Source organism: Aotus nancymaae, unplaced genomic scaffold, assembly GCF_030222135.1.
Source record: "Aotus nancymaae isolate 86718 unplaced genomic scaffold, 86718_ANA_hifiasm-v0.15.2.pri h1tg000006l, whole genome shotgun sequence".
Taxonomy (NCBI): domain Eukaryota; kingdom Metazoa; phylum Chordata; class Mammalia; order Primates; family Aotidae; genus Aotus; species Aotus nancymaae.
Window position 1 is genome coordinate 16,907,365 of NW_026988417.1, and position 19,155 is coordinate 16,926,519.

A 19,155-nucleotide genomic window follows, 5' to 3' on the forward strand; every position below is an offset into this window, starting at 1 on the left:
TGACAGGAATGATCTACAAAAATGGAGAGAGGTGTCCAGAGTCAGGCATGCAGCACTGGAATCTTCAGTCATCATTTAACAGGGAACACGCGCACAGCACTTACTGCATACCAGGCTGTATGCGAAGCGCTTCTCGTGTATACTCATGTAATCGTCATTACAGCCCAATGAGGTGAATGCTATTATTACCCTCATTTTGTAGATGGGAGACTGAGGCACAGAGCAGTTAAGCAACCCCCTACCCAAAGTCACACAACTAGTGAATGTCAGAGCTGCGCTTGACACCCACGCAGTTTGGCTCTGGGGATCCTAACTGTCTCTGTTAACTTTCAAGATGCTTGGTGTGAGTGGTTTTATTGATGTGGCAACTGAAAAAGGGCAGAGTTTTGTGCTGGGGAAGATATGGGGGCAGTTAGAGAAAGCAGTGTGTGGAGGCCTGAGAGCCCCCAGTTTGTAGAAATTTTCAGAACAGAAATGAGAGGTTGAGGCAATGCCATGAAATTCATATGAAGGCTCAGATCTGGGTTATATGCAATAATAATGATGATGATAATGGCAGTATCTACATTCACTGGGCTCATGTTATATGCTAGGCACTTCATATTTAATATCTCATTTAATCCACACAGTGAGCCCATGAAGTAGGGACAATTGTAATTCCATTTTATAAAAAAGGAAAATGAGGCTCACAGTGAGCCATCCCAGGTCTCACAGCTAGTTGATGGCAGACTGTCCCTGACCTGTGTGCTCGAGAGCCCTGGAGCCCCGGCCTGTGTGCCTGAGACCCCTGGAGCCCCGACCTGTGTGCCCGAGAGCCCTGGAGCCCCGGCCTGTGTGCCCGAGACCCCTGGAGCCCCGACCTGTGTGCCCGAGAGCCCTGGAGCCCCGGCCTGTGTGCCCGAGACCCCTGGAGCCCCGGCCTGTGTGCCCGAGACCCCTGGATCCTGGCCTTCAGCTTGTCACTGGTTTCTACGTGCAGACCCTGCAGATGGCCGGGCCCTCCCCGGTGCACTACTGGTTTATACCTAGCAGCAGGGCCTGCTGGGCCTGCATCCTCTCACGCTCCTCCTGCAGCTCTTGCCTGGCCTTTTCCTCCAAGGCCTGGAGCTCCAGCCGGTGCGCCTGGTGTTGGATCTGGAGGCTGTGGCTGGATTCCTTCTTCAAGCGTTCCTCTGTGGCCTGTGGGAAACAGTGTGGACAGGGAGGCATGTGGGGACAAGTGGTCACAGGGTTGGGAGACTTGACTCCTTTGCCAAGCTCTTCTGAGCCAGGGTGGTCTGAACGCTTGCACTCTCCCATGGAGGGCTTATCAGGCTACAGAGAACGCTGTACAATGTCCCAGCCACAGCAGCCATCTTGCACCTTGTGAACCCACCCTCTTCCACAGCTGATTGGGCCAGAGCGGACACCCGTTCTAAGCTGGGCCAATCAGAGTTCCTTTAATGGAAATTTGGTATGAAGAGGTGGGGGATAGAGAGAGCAAGAGAGACTGACAGATACTCTGTGGCTCCAAATTTACTGTACTCGGGAGCTCTGCGGTAATGTCTGACATCTGCCCCAGGACCAGTGGGGTGGAGGCAGCCGTCTGTGGAGGTAGCCCAGGGCTGGTGTGCAGAGCAGAGCAGAGCAGAAATGCCATGGGGAGGAAGGGGGGTCCCTACAGCTCTTGTTTGGTCCTGAGAACTAGCTGTGTCTCTGTCCTTGGGTTCATATTCACTCATTCTTTCTTTCCCTATTTTTTAATTTTGGTTTATTCATGCTTTCCCTCAACAAACATTCATTTACTGAAGTCCCACTGTGTGTCAAACACCCAAAGCAGGTTCTGTGAGCAGCTGTGTAAACTTTAATAAGTGTCTCTTCACTGCCTTCCTAACGTCACTAAAGTTGGTTTCTGTGAGAGGTACAGAAACAGCCTGTAAGATGTCCATGTCTGAATCCCTGAAAACCGAGTATGTTACCTCACATGGTCAAAGGGACTTTGCAGAGGTGATTAAGGATCTTAGACGGGAGATTACCCTGAATTATCTGGGTAGGCCTCAGTTACAAGGGTCTTTATAAGAGGGGTCGGTGAGAAAAGGGTTGATGGTGGAAGCAGAGGTCAGAGAGAGAGAAAGAGGGAGAGAGAGGGAGAGAGCACGCGATTTGAAGATGCTACACTTTTGGCTTTGATAATGCAGGAAGAGACCAGGAGCCAAGGAGCTCAGGTGGCCTCTAGAAGTTGGAAAAGGCAAAGACACAGATTTTCCCCTGGAGCCTTTAGAAGGAACCAGCCCTGCCAATTCCATGATTCTTAGATTTCTGACCTCCAGAACTGTCAGATAATAAATCCGTGTTGTTTTAAATCACCAAGCCTGTGCTAATTTGTTACAGTAACAATAGGAGACTAATACAGTTTCTGGGTTTTTTTTTTTCCTCCCCAGTTAGGAGAGTTTCAGTTAATACATAGCCCCAGGTTTTAGATGAGGAAATGAGAGGTGGGCATTGATGAGATGAATTTCGTTTCCCAGGGTCGCACAGAAAAGATATAGAAATTATTATCCCTTCATCTTTTTAAATTCTTTTTTTATATAGAGGGAGGGTCTCACTATGTTGCCCAGGCTAGTCTTAAACTCCTGAGCAATCCTCCTGCCTCGGCCTCCTGAAGTATTGGGATTACAGGCATGAGCCATCATGCCCAGGCACCCATCCCTGCTGCCATCTTTTTTAGCAGAGCTGGAAACTGTGGCTAGAAAGGTGGAGACCTGCCTGTAGACAGGTGATGATAGAGGCAGGATTCTGACCTATGAGTGGTGGAGTCCAGGGCCCAAGCCCTTTCCATTCACTCATGCAGTGGAAATTTCATCAAATTTCCTCTGGGATTTCACCAAATACATGAGGCTCCTGTGAGGGAAGAACTCAACCATCTTTGCACCCAAGTTGGCCTCCTAAACCCAGCGGGTCATGTGGAAGCTTGCTTCAGCCTGTCTCTGCCACCTGTCACTGGGGATAGCAATAGGGAACTGGTCTTACTCCTCCCAGGGGAAAGTCAGTCATTCTGTGGCAAGTTTCTTTTTCTTTTCTTTTTTTTGAGACAGAGTCTCACTCTGTTGCCCAGCTGGAGTGCAGTGGTGTGATCACGGCTCCCTGCAGCCTTGACCTCTCAGGCCCAAGTAATCCCCCAACCCCAGCCTCTTAAGTAGCTGAGACCACAGATGCTCACCACTACACCTGGCTACTTTTCTGTAGAACTTGGGTCTCCCTATGTTGCTCAGGCTAACCTCAAACTCCTGGCCTCAAATGGTCCTCCTGCCTTGACCTCCTGAAGTACTGGGATTACAGGCATGAGCCACCATGCCTGGTTGCAAGTTTATTTAATAAAACAGAAAAGCCTCATACTTTTCAAATTCTCTGATACCTTCCTCCTCCTCCCCTTGTTGCAAGGCTCAGAGAACACCAATTGGTGACATTTTTATCCCTAGGGAAATGGGGATGGAAAGCTTGAAGCCTGGGCTTTGCAAGAGGGAGCCAAACTCTCTCACTCTTACCCAGCCTCTCTCCATCCCAGGGGGCAACCAAAGATTCAGGTCAGCACCGCCCACCCACTTGCTCAGAAGTCTTTGGCAGTGAGGATCACACATGCTGCAGCAGCACCCAGGGTTCAGGGCAAGCTGGGTACTCATTCCTGGTGAATTTCTCCAGCTGCTATGGGAGGGTTACCCTGCTCTTGTTGTGGCGAGTTTGGGGCCTCCTAAGGGACCCAGTTTCACCTTGTTTCTCCAAAAGTCTCATATTATATAATGTGCTTCCAAATACCTTAGGCAACTCCCTCATGGCTACCACCCACTGATCCCAGCAACCTGTTTGAGGGGCTGTCTTTTCCCCTATAGGCGAGCTATGTAAGGACAGAGAGTGTGGTAATCATCTGGTATCTCCGCAGCTCTGCATGATGGCAGCTCACAGTAGCTACTCAATAAATGCCAACAGAATAGATGACTGAATAATAAAAATGAACCTTTTAAAAACTGAGCTGTTACTCAGCCATGCACTGTTCTAAGTACTTTACATGTATTATCTCTTTTGATCTTCATAACCATCTTATAAGATCTATACTACCATCAGTCATTTTATAAATGAGGAAACTGAGTCACAAAGAAGCTAAATGACCTGAGCTCTCATACTTTGTAAATGGCAGATCCAGGACTTGAACCAGGCAGCCCACTCATAATTGCTGACACAAGAACTGGGGCAGAGTGTCCTTTCACTTGCCCTTGGCTAGGACTCAGACCTCATGGGTCCAGCTGCCTAGAGCACCTAGAACTCCCCGCCTCAGGTGAATGAAGCCTCCTGCCCTCTCTGCCTCCTGTGAGAAATTGGGGTCCGCAGCATGGAGGAATAAAGCTCAGGCATACATGAAGGTCAGTGTCACCCAGCAGTGAATACACCTGGGATCTCCCCAGCCTGAGCTCTTGAAGATTGTAAGCCAACGTGGAAAAAGACTTAGAAGAACAAAAGAAATAAGGAAACTGACTTTTTTTTTTGAGCATCTAGTAAGTGCCAGGCAGTCCATGTGCATCATTTCCCTTCTTTCTTTCTTTGTTTTGATTTGAGATGCAGTCTCGCTGTGTTGCCCAGGCTGGAGTGCAATGGTGTGATCTCAGCTCACTGCAATCTCTGCCTCCCCGGTTCAAGCCATTCTCCTGCCTCAGCCTTCTGAGTAGATAGGATTACAGGTGTGCGTCACAATGCCTGGCTAATTTTTGTATTTTTAGTAGAGATGAGGTTTCACCATGTTGGCCGAGCTGGTCTCGAAAGGCTGGCCCCAAGTGCTCGGCTCACCTTGGCCCTCCCACAATGCTGGGATTACGGGCATAAGCCACCATGCTCAACTTTCTTTCTTGTTTTAAAGCTTCTTTTATATTGTTATCAGGGTAATATGTACACATAGTAAAGAGCCAAATAGTATTAAAAGAAAGAAAAATAAGCAGCCTCCTAGCTCTTTCTTCCTCCCTCTCTGTCTCCTGTTCTCTGGAGGCAGCTGTTGTCAACTCCTTATTTCTTGTGGTATTTACCAGCATTAAAAAGACAGTGTTTCCATTATACTGTGTCTTATTTTTGAGATTATGAATTGTCTCCCCATTATAGTAGATGAGGATTTTAGGTCTCATACACTCTACCTCTTCCATTCCTTATACATAGTTGCTTTGCTTTTTTGTTTGTTTGTTTTTCAGACAGAGTTTCGCTCTTGTTGCCCAGGCTGGAGTGCAATGGCGCGATCTTGGCTTACCGCAACCTCTGCCTCCTGGGTTCAAGCAATTCTCCTGTCTCAGCCTTCCAAGTAACTGAAATTACAGGCATGTGCCACCATGCCCAGCTAACTTTTTGTATTTTTAGTAGAGGCAGGGTTTCTCCATGTTGGTCAGGCTGGTCTCGAACTCCTGACCTCATGACCATCCACTTCAGTCTCCCAAAGTGCTGGGATTACAGGTGTGAGCCCCTGCGCCCGGCTCTATGTTGTTTTTTTAATATGTTGAAGTACACCTCATATTTTCATTATTGAGAATATGTAAATATTATGCACCGTTGAGCCAAAAAAGTTACTATGATTGAATTTCTGCCTTGTGCAACTTTTTGTTTTTCTTGTTTTAATAACTGCTGCATTTTTTATTTGTTTAGTTTCCTTTGGCTATCTGGCGAAGTCTTCCTACAACTTCTAAATGCTTTGTACAACACACAGTGCAATTTTCCACATGGCCAAATCTATCAGAGAATCCATCAGTTCTGCTTTCCCCGGGAGACAGCTCTTCCAGAGCCCTCGGTTCCTTGCTGCAGCCTGGACTGAGCTACTGGCCAGCGGCTAAGCCAGCCTCCTCAGACCTTCCTTCTTGCTTCTGCATTGAACCCCGGTATCCCAGCTCTCTTTCATTCCCTCTTGCTGGGTTTGCTCCCTTGTTTTTGTGGGACACCTATTCAACCTATTCAAATAACTGCTTAAGAAGGGAACACCCTCTGAGAAAACAGTGTTTAAGCCAGGCCACAAGGTAGAAGGTGCTGGATGAAACGCACCTGAACCACCTGCCAGGTTATCCATTGTTGTATACCATACCACAGTTTTCCAAATCCTTGGAAAGGTCGAAACGTCTTTGTGGCTGTTTTATTTATTTATTTTTTTTGAGACAGAGTCTTGCTCTGTCTCCCAGGCTAGAATGCAATGGCACAATCTCAGCGCACTGCAACCTCCACTTCCGGGTTCAAGTGATTCTTGTGCCTCAGCATCCCAAGTAGCTGGGATTACAGGCACTTGCCATCATGCCTGGCTAATTTTTGTACTTTTATTTATTTTTTACTTTTTTTTTTGGTCATGAAAGCAAATCGTTCTTATGTCACCAAGGTCACAAGCAGGTGGGGACTGTAGCACAAGAAGCCCAGCAGACCTAGTCCACTTCCTTGCTTTGCCACTTATGAACTGTTTGACCCTAAGCAAGTTACAAAATCTCTCTGAGCCTCTTTCCTCATCTGGAAAAAGAGAATATAAAATAACAACCTGGAAAGATTCTCGGGGGTGCGGATGGAGGTCATGTAGAAAAGGGACGGCTTTGTGCATGGCCGTACTCACCTAGTGGGTGCCCAGCAGAGTAGACCGCACAGTCATCCCCTCACCTTGAGTTCCTGATGTCTGGCCTTCTCCAGCATGCGCAGGGCTCTCTGGTGGGAAGCCTCGAGTTGGGCTTTCACGGCCTGGTTCTGCTGAGTGCGCTCCTGGAGCTCATGCTGCAGCTTCTCCCTCTCGAGGTCCGAGAGCTGCTTGAGTGCCTGCAGGTCCTCCCTGTAGTTGCTGGCACACTGCTCCAGAGCCTGCTGCATCTGCAAGACCTGCGCACCAGGCGTGCTGCCCTCAGCCTAAGCCCCTGGCCTTTCCTGGGATTTTTTTTTTTAAATGAAAGCTTTCTAAATGTCACCTCCATGCAACTGTCTGTAGGGACTCGGGATGGAAGCTGCAAGTTTTAAGGACCTGAGGGTGGCCAGTCCTCCCAGGGACCCCTCAGCTAGAGCCACGAATGCCAGGAAAGAGGACTGGAATACCCTCCAGAGACCCACATGGCGGCCCCCCTCCTCCTTCAGGTGCTTGCTCGAATCTGGCTTCCTCCCTGAGGCTCCTCCTGACAGCGTGCTGTAGTACTACGTACCCTACCCCCGTCCCCTGTCACAGGGCAGCCTCCCAGAACCCTCTGCCCTGCTCTAGTTTTCTTTTCTTTCTTTCTTTTTTTTTTTTTTTGAGATGGAGTCTCACTCAGTGGCTCAGGCTAGAGTCAGTGGCACAATCTCAGCTCACCGCAACTTCCGCCTCCTAGGTTCAAGCGATTCTCCTGCCTCAACCTCCTAGTAGCTGGGATTACAGGCAGCCACCACCATGCCCAGCTAATTTTTTTGAATTTTTAGTAGAGACAGGGTTTCACCATGTTGGCCAGATTGGTCTCAAACCCTTGACCTCAAATGATTCGCCCACCTTGGCCTCCCAAAGTGCTGGGATTTCAGGCGTGAGCCACCACACTCAGTTTTTCTTCTTCCTGAGTCATCATTATCTTAGAATCAACTACGTGATTTACTAACTTCTTATGTCAACCATTTATTTGTCTGTTTCCACCTCCGTTGCTAAAATATACATATTCTTCTTGTGACACGGAATCTCACTCTGTCACCAGGCTGGAGTGCAGTAGTATGATCTTGGCTCACAGCAACCTCTGCCCCCCAGGTTCAAATGATTCTTCTGTCTCCGCCTCCAGAGTAGCTAGGACTATAGGCACGTGCCAACATGCACCATTATACCTGGCTAATTTTTGTATTTTTAGTGGAGAAGCAATTTTACCATATTGGCCAGGCTGGTCTCAAACTCCTGAACTCGTGATCTGCCCTCTTCAGCCTCCCAAAGTGCTGGGATTATTGGCATGAGCTACCACACCCAGCCAAAATGTATATATTCTTTGTATATAAAACATGAGATAGGATCTTGCTTTGTTGCACAGGCTGGAGTGCAGTGGTGTGATCTCAGCTCACTGCAACCTCTGCCTCCTGAGTTCAAGTGATTCTTCTGCCCCAGTCTCCCAAGTAGCTGGGACTACAGGCATGTGCCACCACATCCAGCTAATTTTTGTATTTTTAGTGGAGACGGGTTTCACCACATTGACCAGGCTGGTCTCAAACTCCTGAGCTTGTGACCTACCCACCTCAGCCTTCCAAACTGTTGGGATTACAGGCATGAGCCACCATGCCTGGGCAAAATATACATATTCTTTATATAAAAAACATGATATCTTATTTTTGGAGATAGGATCTCACTTTGTTGCCCAGTCTGGAGTGCAGTGGTGTGATCACCGCTCAAGGCAGCCTCAAACTCCTGAGCTCAAGCAACCCTCCCACCGCAGCCTCCTGCATAGCTGGGAGTACAGACACATGCCACGGCACCTGGTAATTTTTTTTATTTTTTTCTAGAGACGGAGTCTTGCTATGTTGCCCTGGTTGGTCTTGAACTCCTAGGCTGAAGTGTTCCTCCTGCCTAGGCCTCCCAAAGTGCTGGGATTACAGGTGTGAACCACCACATCTGGCCATAAAATGTAAGGTATTTTGTCTGGCTTCTGCATTGATGAATCATCAATGGCTCATAGTAAGTACTCATTAGCATAGCAGGGTTTTTGTTTTTCTGTTTTTGAGACACACTCAGGCTGGAGTACAGTGGCGTGATCTTGGCTCACTGCAATCTCTGCCTCCCAGGTTTAAGTGATTCTCCTGCCTCAGCCTCCCGAGTAGCTGGGATTACAGGCATGCACCTGTAATATCACACTCGGCTAATTTTTGTATTTTTAGTAGAGACGCGGTTTTACCATGTTAGCCAGGCTGGTCTCGAACTCCTTACCTCCAGTGATCTGCCCCCGCATTGGTCTCCCAAAGTGCTGGGATTACAGGCGTGAGTCACCATGCCCAGCTGCAGCAGGTTTCAAATAAATGAATAAATAAAACCAAGAATCTCATTTTGCTCTGGTCCTGTAATGCCTTCTTAGCTTGGATGTGAATGAGGCTCTGAATGCATTTCCAAGTTTATAAAAAGGAGAAGGCAAGATCTCAGGAAAGGGGCATCCCCACTAGGGCTGTCCTACCTGGGCTTGCAGTTTGGCCTTCTGGCTTTGCCAGTCCTCCTGTAGATGTTGGATTTCAGATGCATTCTCCTTCAACAAAGAGTCCAGTGGAGGTTGCGGGTCACTTCCCTCCTTGAGGGACACTTTGATCCTTTGAAGACAGGGATGCCACAATCACAAACAATCCTAGAGCTGGGAATGACACGACCACTCTAATAACGTGCCAGTCACTCTGCCTGGGAGGAGGGAACTCTGATAGCAGTTAGTGGGGGTGAGAAACATCTTACTTGACTTTCAAAAAGCAACCTGCCATATAAAGTGTATTATTACACTTAGGATACAATCAGTATTTAGCAGGAACCATCTAATATCTGTTTTAGTGTGTTCTTAATAAATGATGACCAACTGTCAGAATGACTGAGAGCTTAGAGTTACTGATGTGGGGTCTCTGGAGACTCCAAAAAAGAGATCTCTATGGTCTTAATTTTGCAGCTCTCTCTGCGTATATAAAAACAACAACACTTCACCTTAATACAGTGTTCTGCATTTTTCAAAGCATGGTCATACCTTTTACTGGCATCCCAAGTACAAATAGGGGTATTACAAATAGGCTTCCATATATGTAGCGTGAACAAGGAAACGCTAGTTTAAACCTGCAAGAGTTTCTACATTCTAGGTAAGATGTGACAGATGTCTTTAGAGGAGGAGACCAGAGCTCCCTTCCTTAATTCTGACCTTTTGAACCAACTGAGAATTTAGAGTGTGATTGGTTTAGATTGGGATGTTAAGTGTTTATCTTGTTTGACAATTTAAAGGAATGCCACATGGTGGGCCTCTCTGTAGAGACTGCCAGGTATGAGTGGCATCTGCTTCCCCTGACAAGGACATCAGGCCAGAGCCCCAGAGGTGGGGGTGAGGGTCTTGGGTTGTGAGAAAAGGCTGAGAAAAGGCTATGAAAAGGGGCACTCTGCTTGGCAGAGGTGAGAAGGCCCAGGCTGGGGTGTTAAGTATGAGAGAGACGATAGGGACCCCTGAAAGGAAAGGCAGGATGCTAGAAGCAGCACAGGAAGGTGGCCAAGAGGATGGTGTGAGAGCCAGACCACCCGGCTCCAAATCCCAGCTCTGCAACCCACTCACTATGGGGCCTTGGTGAGGTCTTTAAACTCCCTGGGCCTGAGCTTCCTCTTCTATAGCATAAGGTTAATAAGGCTACCTTTTCCATAAGAATTAATAGAGTCAATATCTATAAAGTACTTAAAACACTGTCTGGCGCATAGTAAGAATTACATAAAGAACTAATTGTGGGCTGGGGCAGTGGTGCATGCCTGCAATCCCAGCACTTTAGGAGGCAGAGGCAGGGGGATCACCTGAGGTAAGGAGTTTAAGACCAGCCTGGCCAATATGGTGAAACCCATCTCTACTAAAAATACAAAAAATTAGCCAGGTATGGTGGTGCATGCCTGTAGTCCCAGCTACTCAGGAGGCTGAAGCAGGAAAATCGCTTGAACCCAGGAGGTGGAGGTTGCAGTGAACTGAGATTGTGCCATTCCACTCCAGTCTGGGCAATAAGAGTGAAACTCTGTCTCAAAAAAAAAAAAAAAACAAAAACAAAAACAAAAACCTACACATATTAAAAGAGAGAAGTTTTCTTTCTCTGTATCCTGATTCTCTTAGTTATCCTCAAGCCTTTCGAAGGTGTGCAAAACATAGCCACCTTTAAGGAACAATATAGCAGGGATACCCAGGTCTGAGCTCTGGGTATGAAACCAACCCAATGGTTAGGAGAAGGCCAGAGAAACTGGAAAAGCAGCCTAGGGCAAAAGTGACAGGTGGCATCACCATGTAAGCGCTCCCGGTGAATCCCTGGGGAGGGGCTGAACTTTCTCTCAGGCTAGGGCTCAGTTTATTATTATTTTTAATGTTTTCTTCAAGTAAAATTTAGATATAGTGAAGTGCACAGATTCAGTATAAGTGTACAATTCAGTGAGTTTTGACAAATACATGAAACTATGAAACCAATATCTCAATCAAAATACTGAACATTTTCATTACCCAAAAATTTCCCTTGCAGCCAAGCTTTGATTTCCACAGATTACTTTTGCTTGAGCTTAAGTGTCATACAAACTGAATCATGTGGTGTGCATTCTTTTGTTTCCAGGTTATGTTGCTCCCCCTCATGTCTTTGGGCCTCGTCCATGTTGTTGTGTATGTCAGCAATTCATTCTTTTTGAATGCACTGCAATTTGTTTATCCATTTCTCTACTGATAGACATTTGGGTTGTTTATGCTTCTGGGCTATTCTAAAGAAAGCTGCTAGAAAGAAACCTGTCCAAGGATTTTTGTGGATATATGTTTTTCATTTCCTTCTTTCTTTTTTGAGATAGAGTCTCACTCTGTTGCCCAGGCTAGAGTGCAGTGGCACCATCTCAGCTCACTGCAACCTCTGCTTCCTGGATTCAAGCCATTGTCCTGCCTCAGCCTCCCAAGTAGCTGGGATTACAGGCATGTGCCACCATGCCCAGCTAATTTTTGTATTTTTTAGTAGAGACAAGGTTTTACCATGTTGGCCAAAATGGTCTTGAACTCCTGTCCTCAGGTGATTCACTCACCTTGGCCTCCTAAAGAGCTGGGATTACAGGCATGAGACACAGTGCCCGGCAATGTTTTTCAATCTTTTGCTTGAATACCTAAAAGTGGAATTGCTGGTAGGTATGTGCTTAATGTTTTAAGAAACAATCAAATAGCTTTCTAAGTTGATTGTACAGTTTTAGACCCTGCCAGTAATATATGAGAGTTCCAGTTGCTCTAGATTGTTGCCAACGTTTTGTGTTGTCAGACTTCTTAATTTTAGCCATTCCATTGGGTGGGAAATGGTATCTCACTGTGGTGGTAAGTTGCATTTTCCTGATGACTAATGATGTTAAGCACGTGTTCATGTGCTTACAAGCCACTCATATATCTTTTCTTTTTGGGGACAGGGTCTTGCTCTGTCGCCCAGGCTGGAATACAGAGGCATGATCATGGCTTGCTGCTGCCTCAACTTTCTGGGTTCAAGAAATCCTCCCACCTCAGCCTCTTAAGTAGCTGGGACTGCAGGCATATACCACCATGCTCAACTAATTTTTGTATTTTTTGTAGAGACCAGGTTTTGCCATGTTGCCCAGCTGGTCTTGAACTCCTGGGCTCAAGCAATCCACTTGCCTTGGCCTTCCAAAGTGCTGAGATTACAGACATGAGCCACCATGCCTGGCGTCACATATATCTTTTTAGGGAAGTGCTTGTTCAAGTATTTTGTCCATTTAAAAAATAGGTTTGCAGCACATGACAAAGATGCCCTCTCTCACTCCTATTCAACATCGTATCGGAAGTTCTGGCCATGGCAGTCAGGCAAGAGAAAGAAATAAAGGGCATCCAAATAGGAAGTCAAACTATCCCTGTTTGTAGATGACATGATCTTATAACTAGAAAACCCATAGTCTCAGCCCAAAAGCTCCTTATGCTGATAAACATCTTGAGACTTCAGGAAAGTCTCAAGATATAAAACTGATGTGCAAAAATCACTAACATTCCTATATACCAACAACATTCAAGCTGAGAGCCAAATCAGGAATGCAATCCCATTCACAACTCTCTCTCTCTCTCTCTCTCTCTCTCTCTCTCACACACACACACACACACACACACACACACAAATATGGAAGGAATACAGCTAACCAGGGAGGTGAAAGACCTCTACAAGGAGAACTGCAAAACACTGCTCAAATAAATCAGAAATGACACAAACAAATGGAAAAACACTCCATGATCATGGATAGGAAGAATCAATATTGTTAAATGAACACATTGCCTAAAGTAATTTGTAGATTAAATGCTATTCCTATTGAACTACCATTGACATTTTTCACAGAACTAGAAACAACTATTTTAAAATTCATATAGAACCAAGAAAGAGCCCAAATAGCCAAGGTAATCCATAGCAAAAAGAACAAAATTGGAGGCATCATGCTACCTGACTTCAAACTATACTACAGGACTACAGTAACCAGAAGAGCATGGTACTGGTACTAAGACAGATTAGACCAATGGAACATAATAGAGAACCCAGAAATAAAGCCACACACCTACAACTATCTGATCTTTGACAAACCTGGCAGAAACAAGCAATGAGGGAAGAATTCCCTATTCAATAAATGGTGCTGGGATAATGGCACAATTTGCAGAAGATTGAAACTGGACCCCTTCCTCATATCATATACAAAAGTTAACTTAAGTCCAGGCATGGTGGCTCATGCCTATAACCCCAACACTTTGGGGTTATAGTGGAAGGATCGTTCAAGACCAGCCTGGGCAACATAGTGAAACCCTATCTCTAAAAAAAAAAAAAAAAAAAAAAAAATTAACTCAATGGATTAAAGACTTAAATGTAGAACCCAAAACTATAAAAACTCTGGAAGACAACCTAGCCAATATCATTCTGGACATAGGAACAGGCAAAGATTTCATGATGAAGACACTAAAAGCAATAGCAACAAAAGCAACAATTGACAAATGGGATACAATTGAACTAAAGAGCTTCTGCACAGCAAAGGAAACTATCAACAGAGAGAACAAACAATTTGCAGAATGGGGAAAAAGATGTGCAAACTGTGCATCTGACAAAGGTCTAATATCCAGTATCTATGAGGAACTTAAACAAATTTATAAGAAAAAAACAAGCAACCCCATTAAAAAAAAAGTGGGCAAAGGACGTGAACAGACACTTTTTAAAAGGAGACATACATGTGACCAAAAATCATATGAAAAACAGCTCAACATCACTGATCATTAGAGAAATATAAATCAAAACCACAATGATAGAGCATTTCACACCAGTCAGAATGGCTACTATTAAAAAGTCAAAAAATAACAGATGCTGGTGAGGTTATGGAGAAAAAGGAATGCTTATACACTGTTGGTGGGAGTGTAAATTAGTTCAGCCATTGTGGAAGACAGTGTGGTGATTTCTCAAAGGCCTAGAGGCAGAAATACCATTTGCCCCAGCAATCCTGTTACTGGGTATATACCCAAAGGAACATAAATCATTCTATTATAAAGATACTTGCACACATATGTTTACTGCAGTACAATTCACAATAGCAAGGACATGGAATCAACCTAAATGCCCATCAATGATAGATTGGATGAAAAAAAATGTGGTACATATACACCATGGAATATTTTGCAGTCATAAAGAATGAGATCATGTCCTTTGCAGGAACATGGATGGAGCTGGAGGCCATTATCCTTAGCAAACTAACACAGGAACAGAAAACCAAATGCCACATGTTCTTACTTTTATAAGTGAAGCTAAATGATGAGAACACATAGACACAAAGAGGGAACAACAGACACTGGGGCCTACCTGAGGGTGGAGGGTGGAGAGTGGAAGGAGGGAGAGGATCGGAAAAAATAACTAATATGTATTAGGCTTAATACCTGGGTGACAAAATAATCTGCAACCAAAACCCCCATAACACAAGTTTACCTATATAACAAAACTACATGTGAACTCCTGAACTTAAAAGTTAAATTAAAAAACAAATAGGTTTGTCTGTTTATTACTGATTTATAAGAGTTATTTATATATTATGAATACAGATGGGATATTTTATCCCAGTCTGTGGCTTGTCTATTCATTTTTAGGGTTTTTTTTTTTTGAGACAGAGTCTTACTCTGTCACCAGGTGCCAGGCTGGAGTGCAGTGGTGCAATTTCGGCTCATTGCAACCTCTGTCTCCCAGGTTCAAGCAATTCTCCTGCCTCAGCCTCCTGAGTAGCTGGGACTATAGGTGCACACCACCACACCCAGCTAATTTTTGTATTTTAGTGGAGACGCGGTTTCACTATGTTGGCCAGGATGGTCTCGATCTCTTGACCTCGTGATCCACCTGTCTCAGCCTCCCAAAGTGCTGAGATTACGGGTGTCAGCCACCATGCCCGGCCAGGGTTTTTTAAAATAAGCAGAACTTTCCATTTTGATGAAAAACAATTTATTAATTTTCCTTTGATAATTAGTGTTTTCACATCCTAAGAAATTATTGCCTATACCAAAGTTTCAAAGACACTTTCTTGGTTTAGTTTTTATGTTTTAGATTTATGAAACATCTCAAATTAATTTTTGTACATAGGGCATAGAAGGGGTTGAGGTTCATTTTCTTCTCATGTTTATCCAGTTCCAACACCATTTGTTGAAAAACTTTTCATATGTCAATTGAATTGCCTTGGCACCATTAACAAAAATTAATCTAGCAACTCTGTGTGAATCTATTTCTTAGCACTCCATTATGTTTAATTAGTTTATTTGTCTATTGGCATATTGATACCACAGTGTGTTTATTACTGAAGCTTTATAATATGTCTTGAAATCAGTTAGCCTGAGTCTTCCAACTTTTTCTTCAAGATTTTTAATATTAGTTTTGGCTCCATGACTTGCTCTGGCTTATGGAAGGTGGGTGGAAACGAGAGTGCATTTCTGAGTGTAGGCTTGAAGATCCACTGCATGTTTCCATCAGCCTTTTGAGCATCTTCCCTTTACCATGACAAAAACATCCCCTAGATGGGGACTAATCCTTCAGCCTGGGCCGCAGAATGAGAAGGCATGTGGAGCGGATTTGAACTGTAATTTGTGGCACAGCAATAACACCTTACTCTCACAGGAGCCAAGCTCATGTAAGTCCTGCTGATATGGTTAGGCTTTACGTCCCCACCCAAATCTCATCTCAAGTTGTAATCCCCATAATCCCTATAGGTTAAGGATGGGACTTGGTGGGAGGTGATTGGATGATGGGGGCAGTTCCCCAAACACTGTTCTCGTGATAGTGAGTTTTCATGAAATCTGATGGTTTTATAAGTGTTTGTCATTTTTTCCTACACACACTTTTCCCTCACCTGCCGCCATGTAACACGTGCCTGCTTCCCCTTCTGGCATGATTGTAAGTTTCCTGAGGCCTCCCCAGCCAAGCAGAACTGTGAGTCAGTTTTTCCTTTATAAATTACCCAGTCTTGGGTACTTCTTCATAGCAGTGTGAAAACAAACTAATATACCTGCAGAGCCTGATAGAGCCAGTCATAAAGGTAGCTCGCCTATGAGCTAAAAATCTTTGATATTTAGAGGGTATTTGTTATAGCAGCAACAGCTGACTGACATAGGTGGTATAGGTGGGGATTTCCTCAGGATCACGAAGCTTCCCTATATCCCCTAAAGAACACTTGGAAGCACAGCAGCAGAAGTTTTGGGCCAGTGCAGGTCTGAATCTTGCTAACTTCTTTGAGCTCCAGGTTCTTAAGCTAAAAAATGGCTTCTTTGGGTTGGTATAACCATTAAGTAAGATAGTTTATGTAAAGCCTATAGCCATGCTGAAGACATACAAGATAGGCCTTTTACCTCCCCAAGCATGCTGCAAGGAGCAGTGACAAATACTTGAGGACAGAATGAATGAATGGATGAATCTTTCCACATCTGAGTGCTCAGTCACTGGAGCACTCAGAAGTCTGTACGTCCTCCTGTACCTTTCTTCTTCATCACTGCTGGTTCCTTCTTCAGCTGCTAACTTATGTTGATACTCCTCTCCTCTCGGCGAAGTTTCGTTCAGCTTCAAGCATGGATCCTAAGGCAAAAAAAAAAAGAGGCAACATGAGCTTAAGTACAGCTTCATGATTCAACCTGTGGCTTATTCAAATCAGAGAGCAGAGGAGAGGGAGACCCAGCAACCCACTATTGGTGCTCGGTTTGCAGGGGGTGCCAGCACTTGTGATGATGACGTGACTAGAACAGTGCCTGGATTACTATGATCAATGCCAGCCTTTATCCCTGTATCCTGTTTCTCCATCTAGGAAGCATTTCACACTGCTGATAAAACTAAAGCATAAAGAGGGGAAGTAACCTGGCTAGGGTGCCACCATCAGTGAGTAGTGGAAATGAAATATGCAACTGGGCAGTAGGACCCTGGGGACTGACCTCTTGACCTCTTCCTGATATGGTTCCATGCATAACCCTCAGAGAGAGGACCTTGTTTTCTTGTTAAGTCTGCTGCACGAGGCTGCTGTGAAGACCTGAGAACAATGCCGGCTCACAGCTAGTGGTGTGTAAGTGTGAGCGATTGGTGTTATTATTACATCCGTTTTACAATTTGTAGTCTGCTATGTCCCATTACATAGAATCAGAAGACATGGAACTTGCTGAATGACCAGAAATGGAGTATGGGAGGAGAATATGGAAACTATTAGTTAACAATGAGGCTTCTGAATATTTTATGAATTGGATTTGCAAATGTTATTATTCCCCCCTTCCCCCAGAAATACGTAGGTGAAAAAGACCCTGTTATTTTGATTTTTCTATTTGTCATAACCACTGTCCATGAAAACAGTATAAGACAGGGTAGGAACAGATTTATCTCATGAAATAGTGATAACTGTAACTTGTGCTTTTCACTAACTGGTTGCGTGGTCTTAAGCCAGTCTCTTCCCGTTTTTGGATCTGAGTTTCATCAGCTGTGAAACAAAGGGGATGGCTTACATCTATGTTCAAACTGTGTTCCAGGGATCCTGGGAGGTGTCTCAGGGGTAGAAAGGGGCAGAGCTGAGGCTGGAGGGTAGGGCCTCGGGCTTCCATCTCTCCTTGATCTGGAACAAAACTGCTTTGGTTGCCTTTTCACATACTGTAATGTCTATAAAAGGCCATCAATGTCAAGACCAATGAAGACCTCCACAAGGGACGATTCTTGGATCTGAGCTAACTGGGCCTCCTAGCAGAACTGGAAATATTGATGATTCCTTCTTTTATGGAGCCTTCTCTCCTGGGCTTTTTCCTCCCCTATCAGTTGCTGCCTCTCAGTCTCCTCTGCTGAAGCCTCCTTCTCTCCTGCTTTTCAAACTGCCACATGTCCAGAACCAAGCTCTTGATTTTACTCCTCCAAACAGCAAGCATGCACCTGGCTCAGGGCTTTGCACTGGCTGTTCCTTCTTTCCTCTGATATTTGCATTCCTTGTTCCCTCACTTCACTTGCTGCAACCAGGAGATTGTCCCTGGCTTAAAGCTTAGGCTCTAGCACCAGACAACCCGTGTTTAAATGCCAGATCTTTTACTTACTAATGATGTGACCTTGGGAGAATTACTTAGGCTTTCATGAGGATTAAATGAGCCAATACATGTAAAGCTTTTAGAACAGTAGTAGGTACCCAAGGTACATTCAATGCTCAAGTTTATTCCCTGGGATTCTTTTTTTTTTTTTTTCGCGACGGAGTTTCACTCTGTCACCCAGGCTAGAGGGCAGTGGCACAATTTCAGCTCACTGCAACCTCTGCCTCCTGAGTTCAAGCAGTTCTCCTGTCTCAGCCTCCTGAGTAGTTGGGACTACAGGCATGCACCACCATACCCAGCTCTTTTTGTTTGTTTGTTTTTTTTTTTACATTTTTTTTTTTTTTTTTTTTTTTTGAGACGGAGTTCCGCTCTTGTTACCCAGGCTGGAGTGCAATGGCACAATCTCGGCTCACTGCAACCTCCGCCTCCTGGGTTCAGGCAATTCTCCTGCCTCAGCCTCCTGAGTAGCTGGGATTACAGGCATGTGCCACCATGCCCAGCTAATTTTTGTATTTTTAGTAGAGACAGGGTTTCACCATGTTGACCAGGATGGTCCTGAAGTGATCTGCCCATCTTGGCATCCCAAAGTGCGGGGATTACAGGCACAAGCCACCGTTCCCAGACTGTTCCCTGGGATTCTTATTCCCTAGACACCTTCTCTAAAATCCCACCCCATCTCACTCTCTTTTCCTCACCTTGCTCTATGTTTTTCTCAAAGGAAATATCATGGCCTGATGTTGATTTGTCTATTTTTTAATTATTTGTTTTCACTGGAAGGTAAGCTCCATGAGGGCAGGGGCTTTGCTCACCTGTTTCCCTCATGCCTAGAACAGTGTGTGGCACATGCGAGTCATTACTAAATGAACAAACACAAATAAGTCACAGGCCACTCCAGGATAGCAGGAGGACCACTCTCTCCCATGCTTGCCCT

The 19,155-nt window shown here is 45.0% G+C and overlaps 1 protein-coding gene across 1 annotated transcript in view; it reads right to left on the reverse strand.

Annotated features, from left to right (window-relative positions):
* The window catches only part of FAM184B (family with sequence similarity 184 member B), a 137,059-nt gene that overhangs the window by 18,643 nt on the left and 99,261 nt on the right, over window positions 1–19,155 (reverse strand). Inside the window, exons 8-11 of the mRNA XM_064365907.1 lie at window positions 16,655–16,752; window positions 9,129–9,258; window positions 6,637–6,849; window positions 1,026–1,179 (exon numbers count right to left, since the gene is read on the reverse strand). Of these exons, the coding sequence (XP_064221977.1) occupies window positions 1,026–1,179; window positions 6,637–6,849; window positions 9,129–9,258; window positions 16,655–16,752 (595 nt within the window). The remainder of the gene's footprint in view (window positions 1–1,025; window positions 1,180–6,636; window positions 6,850–9,128; window positions 9,259–16,654; window positions 16,753–19,155) is intronic.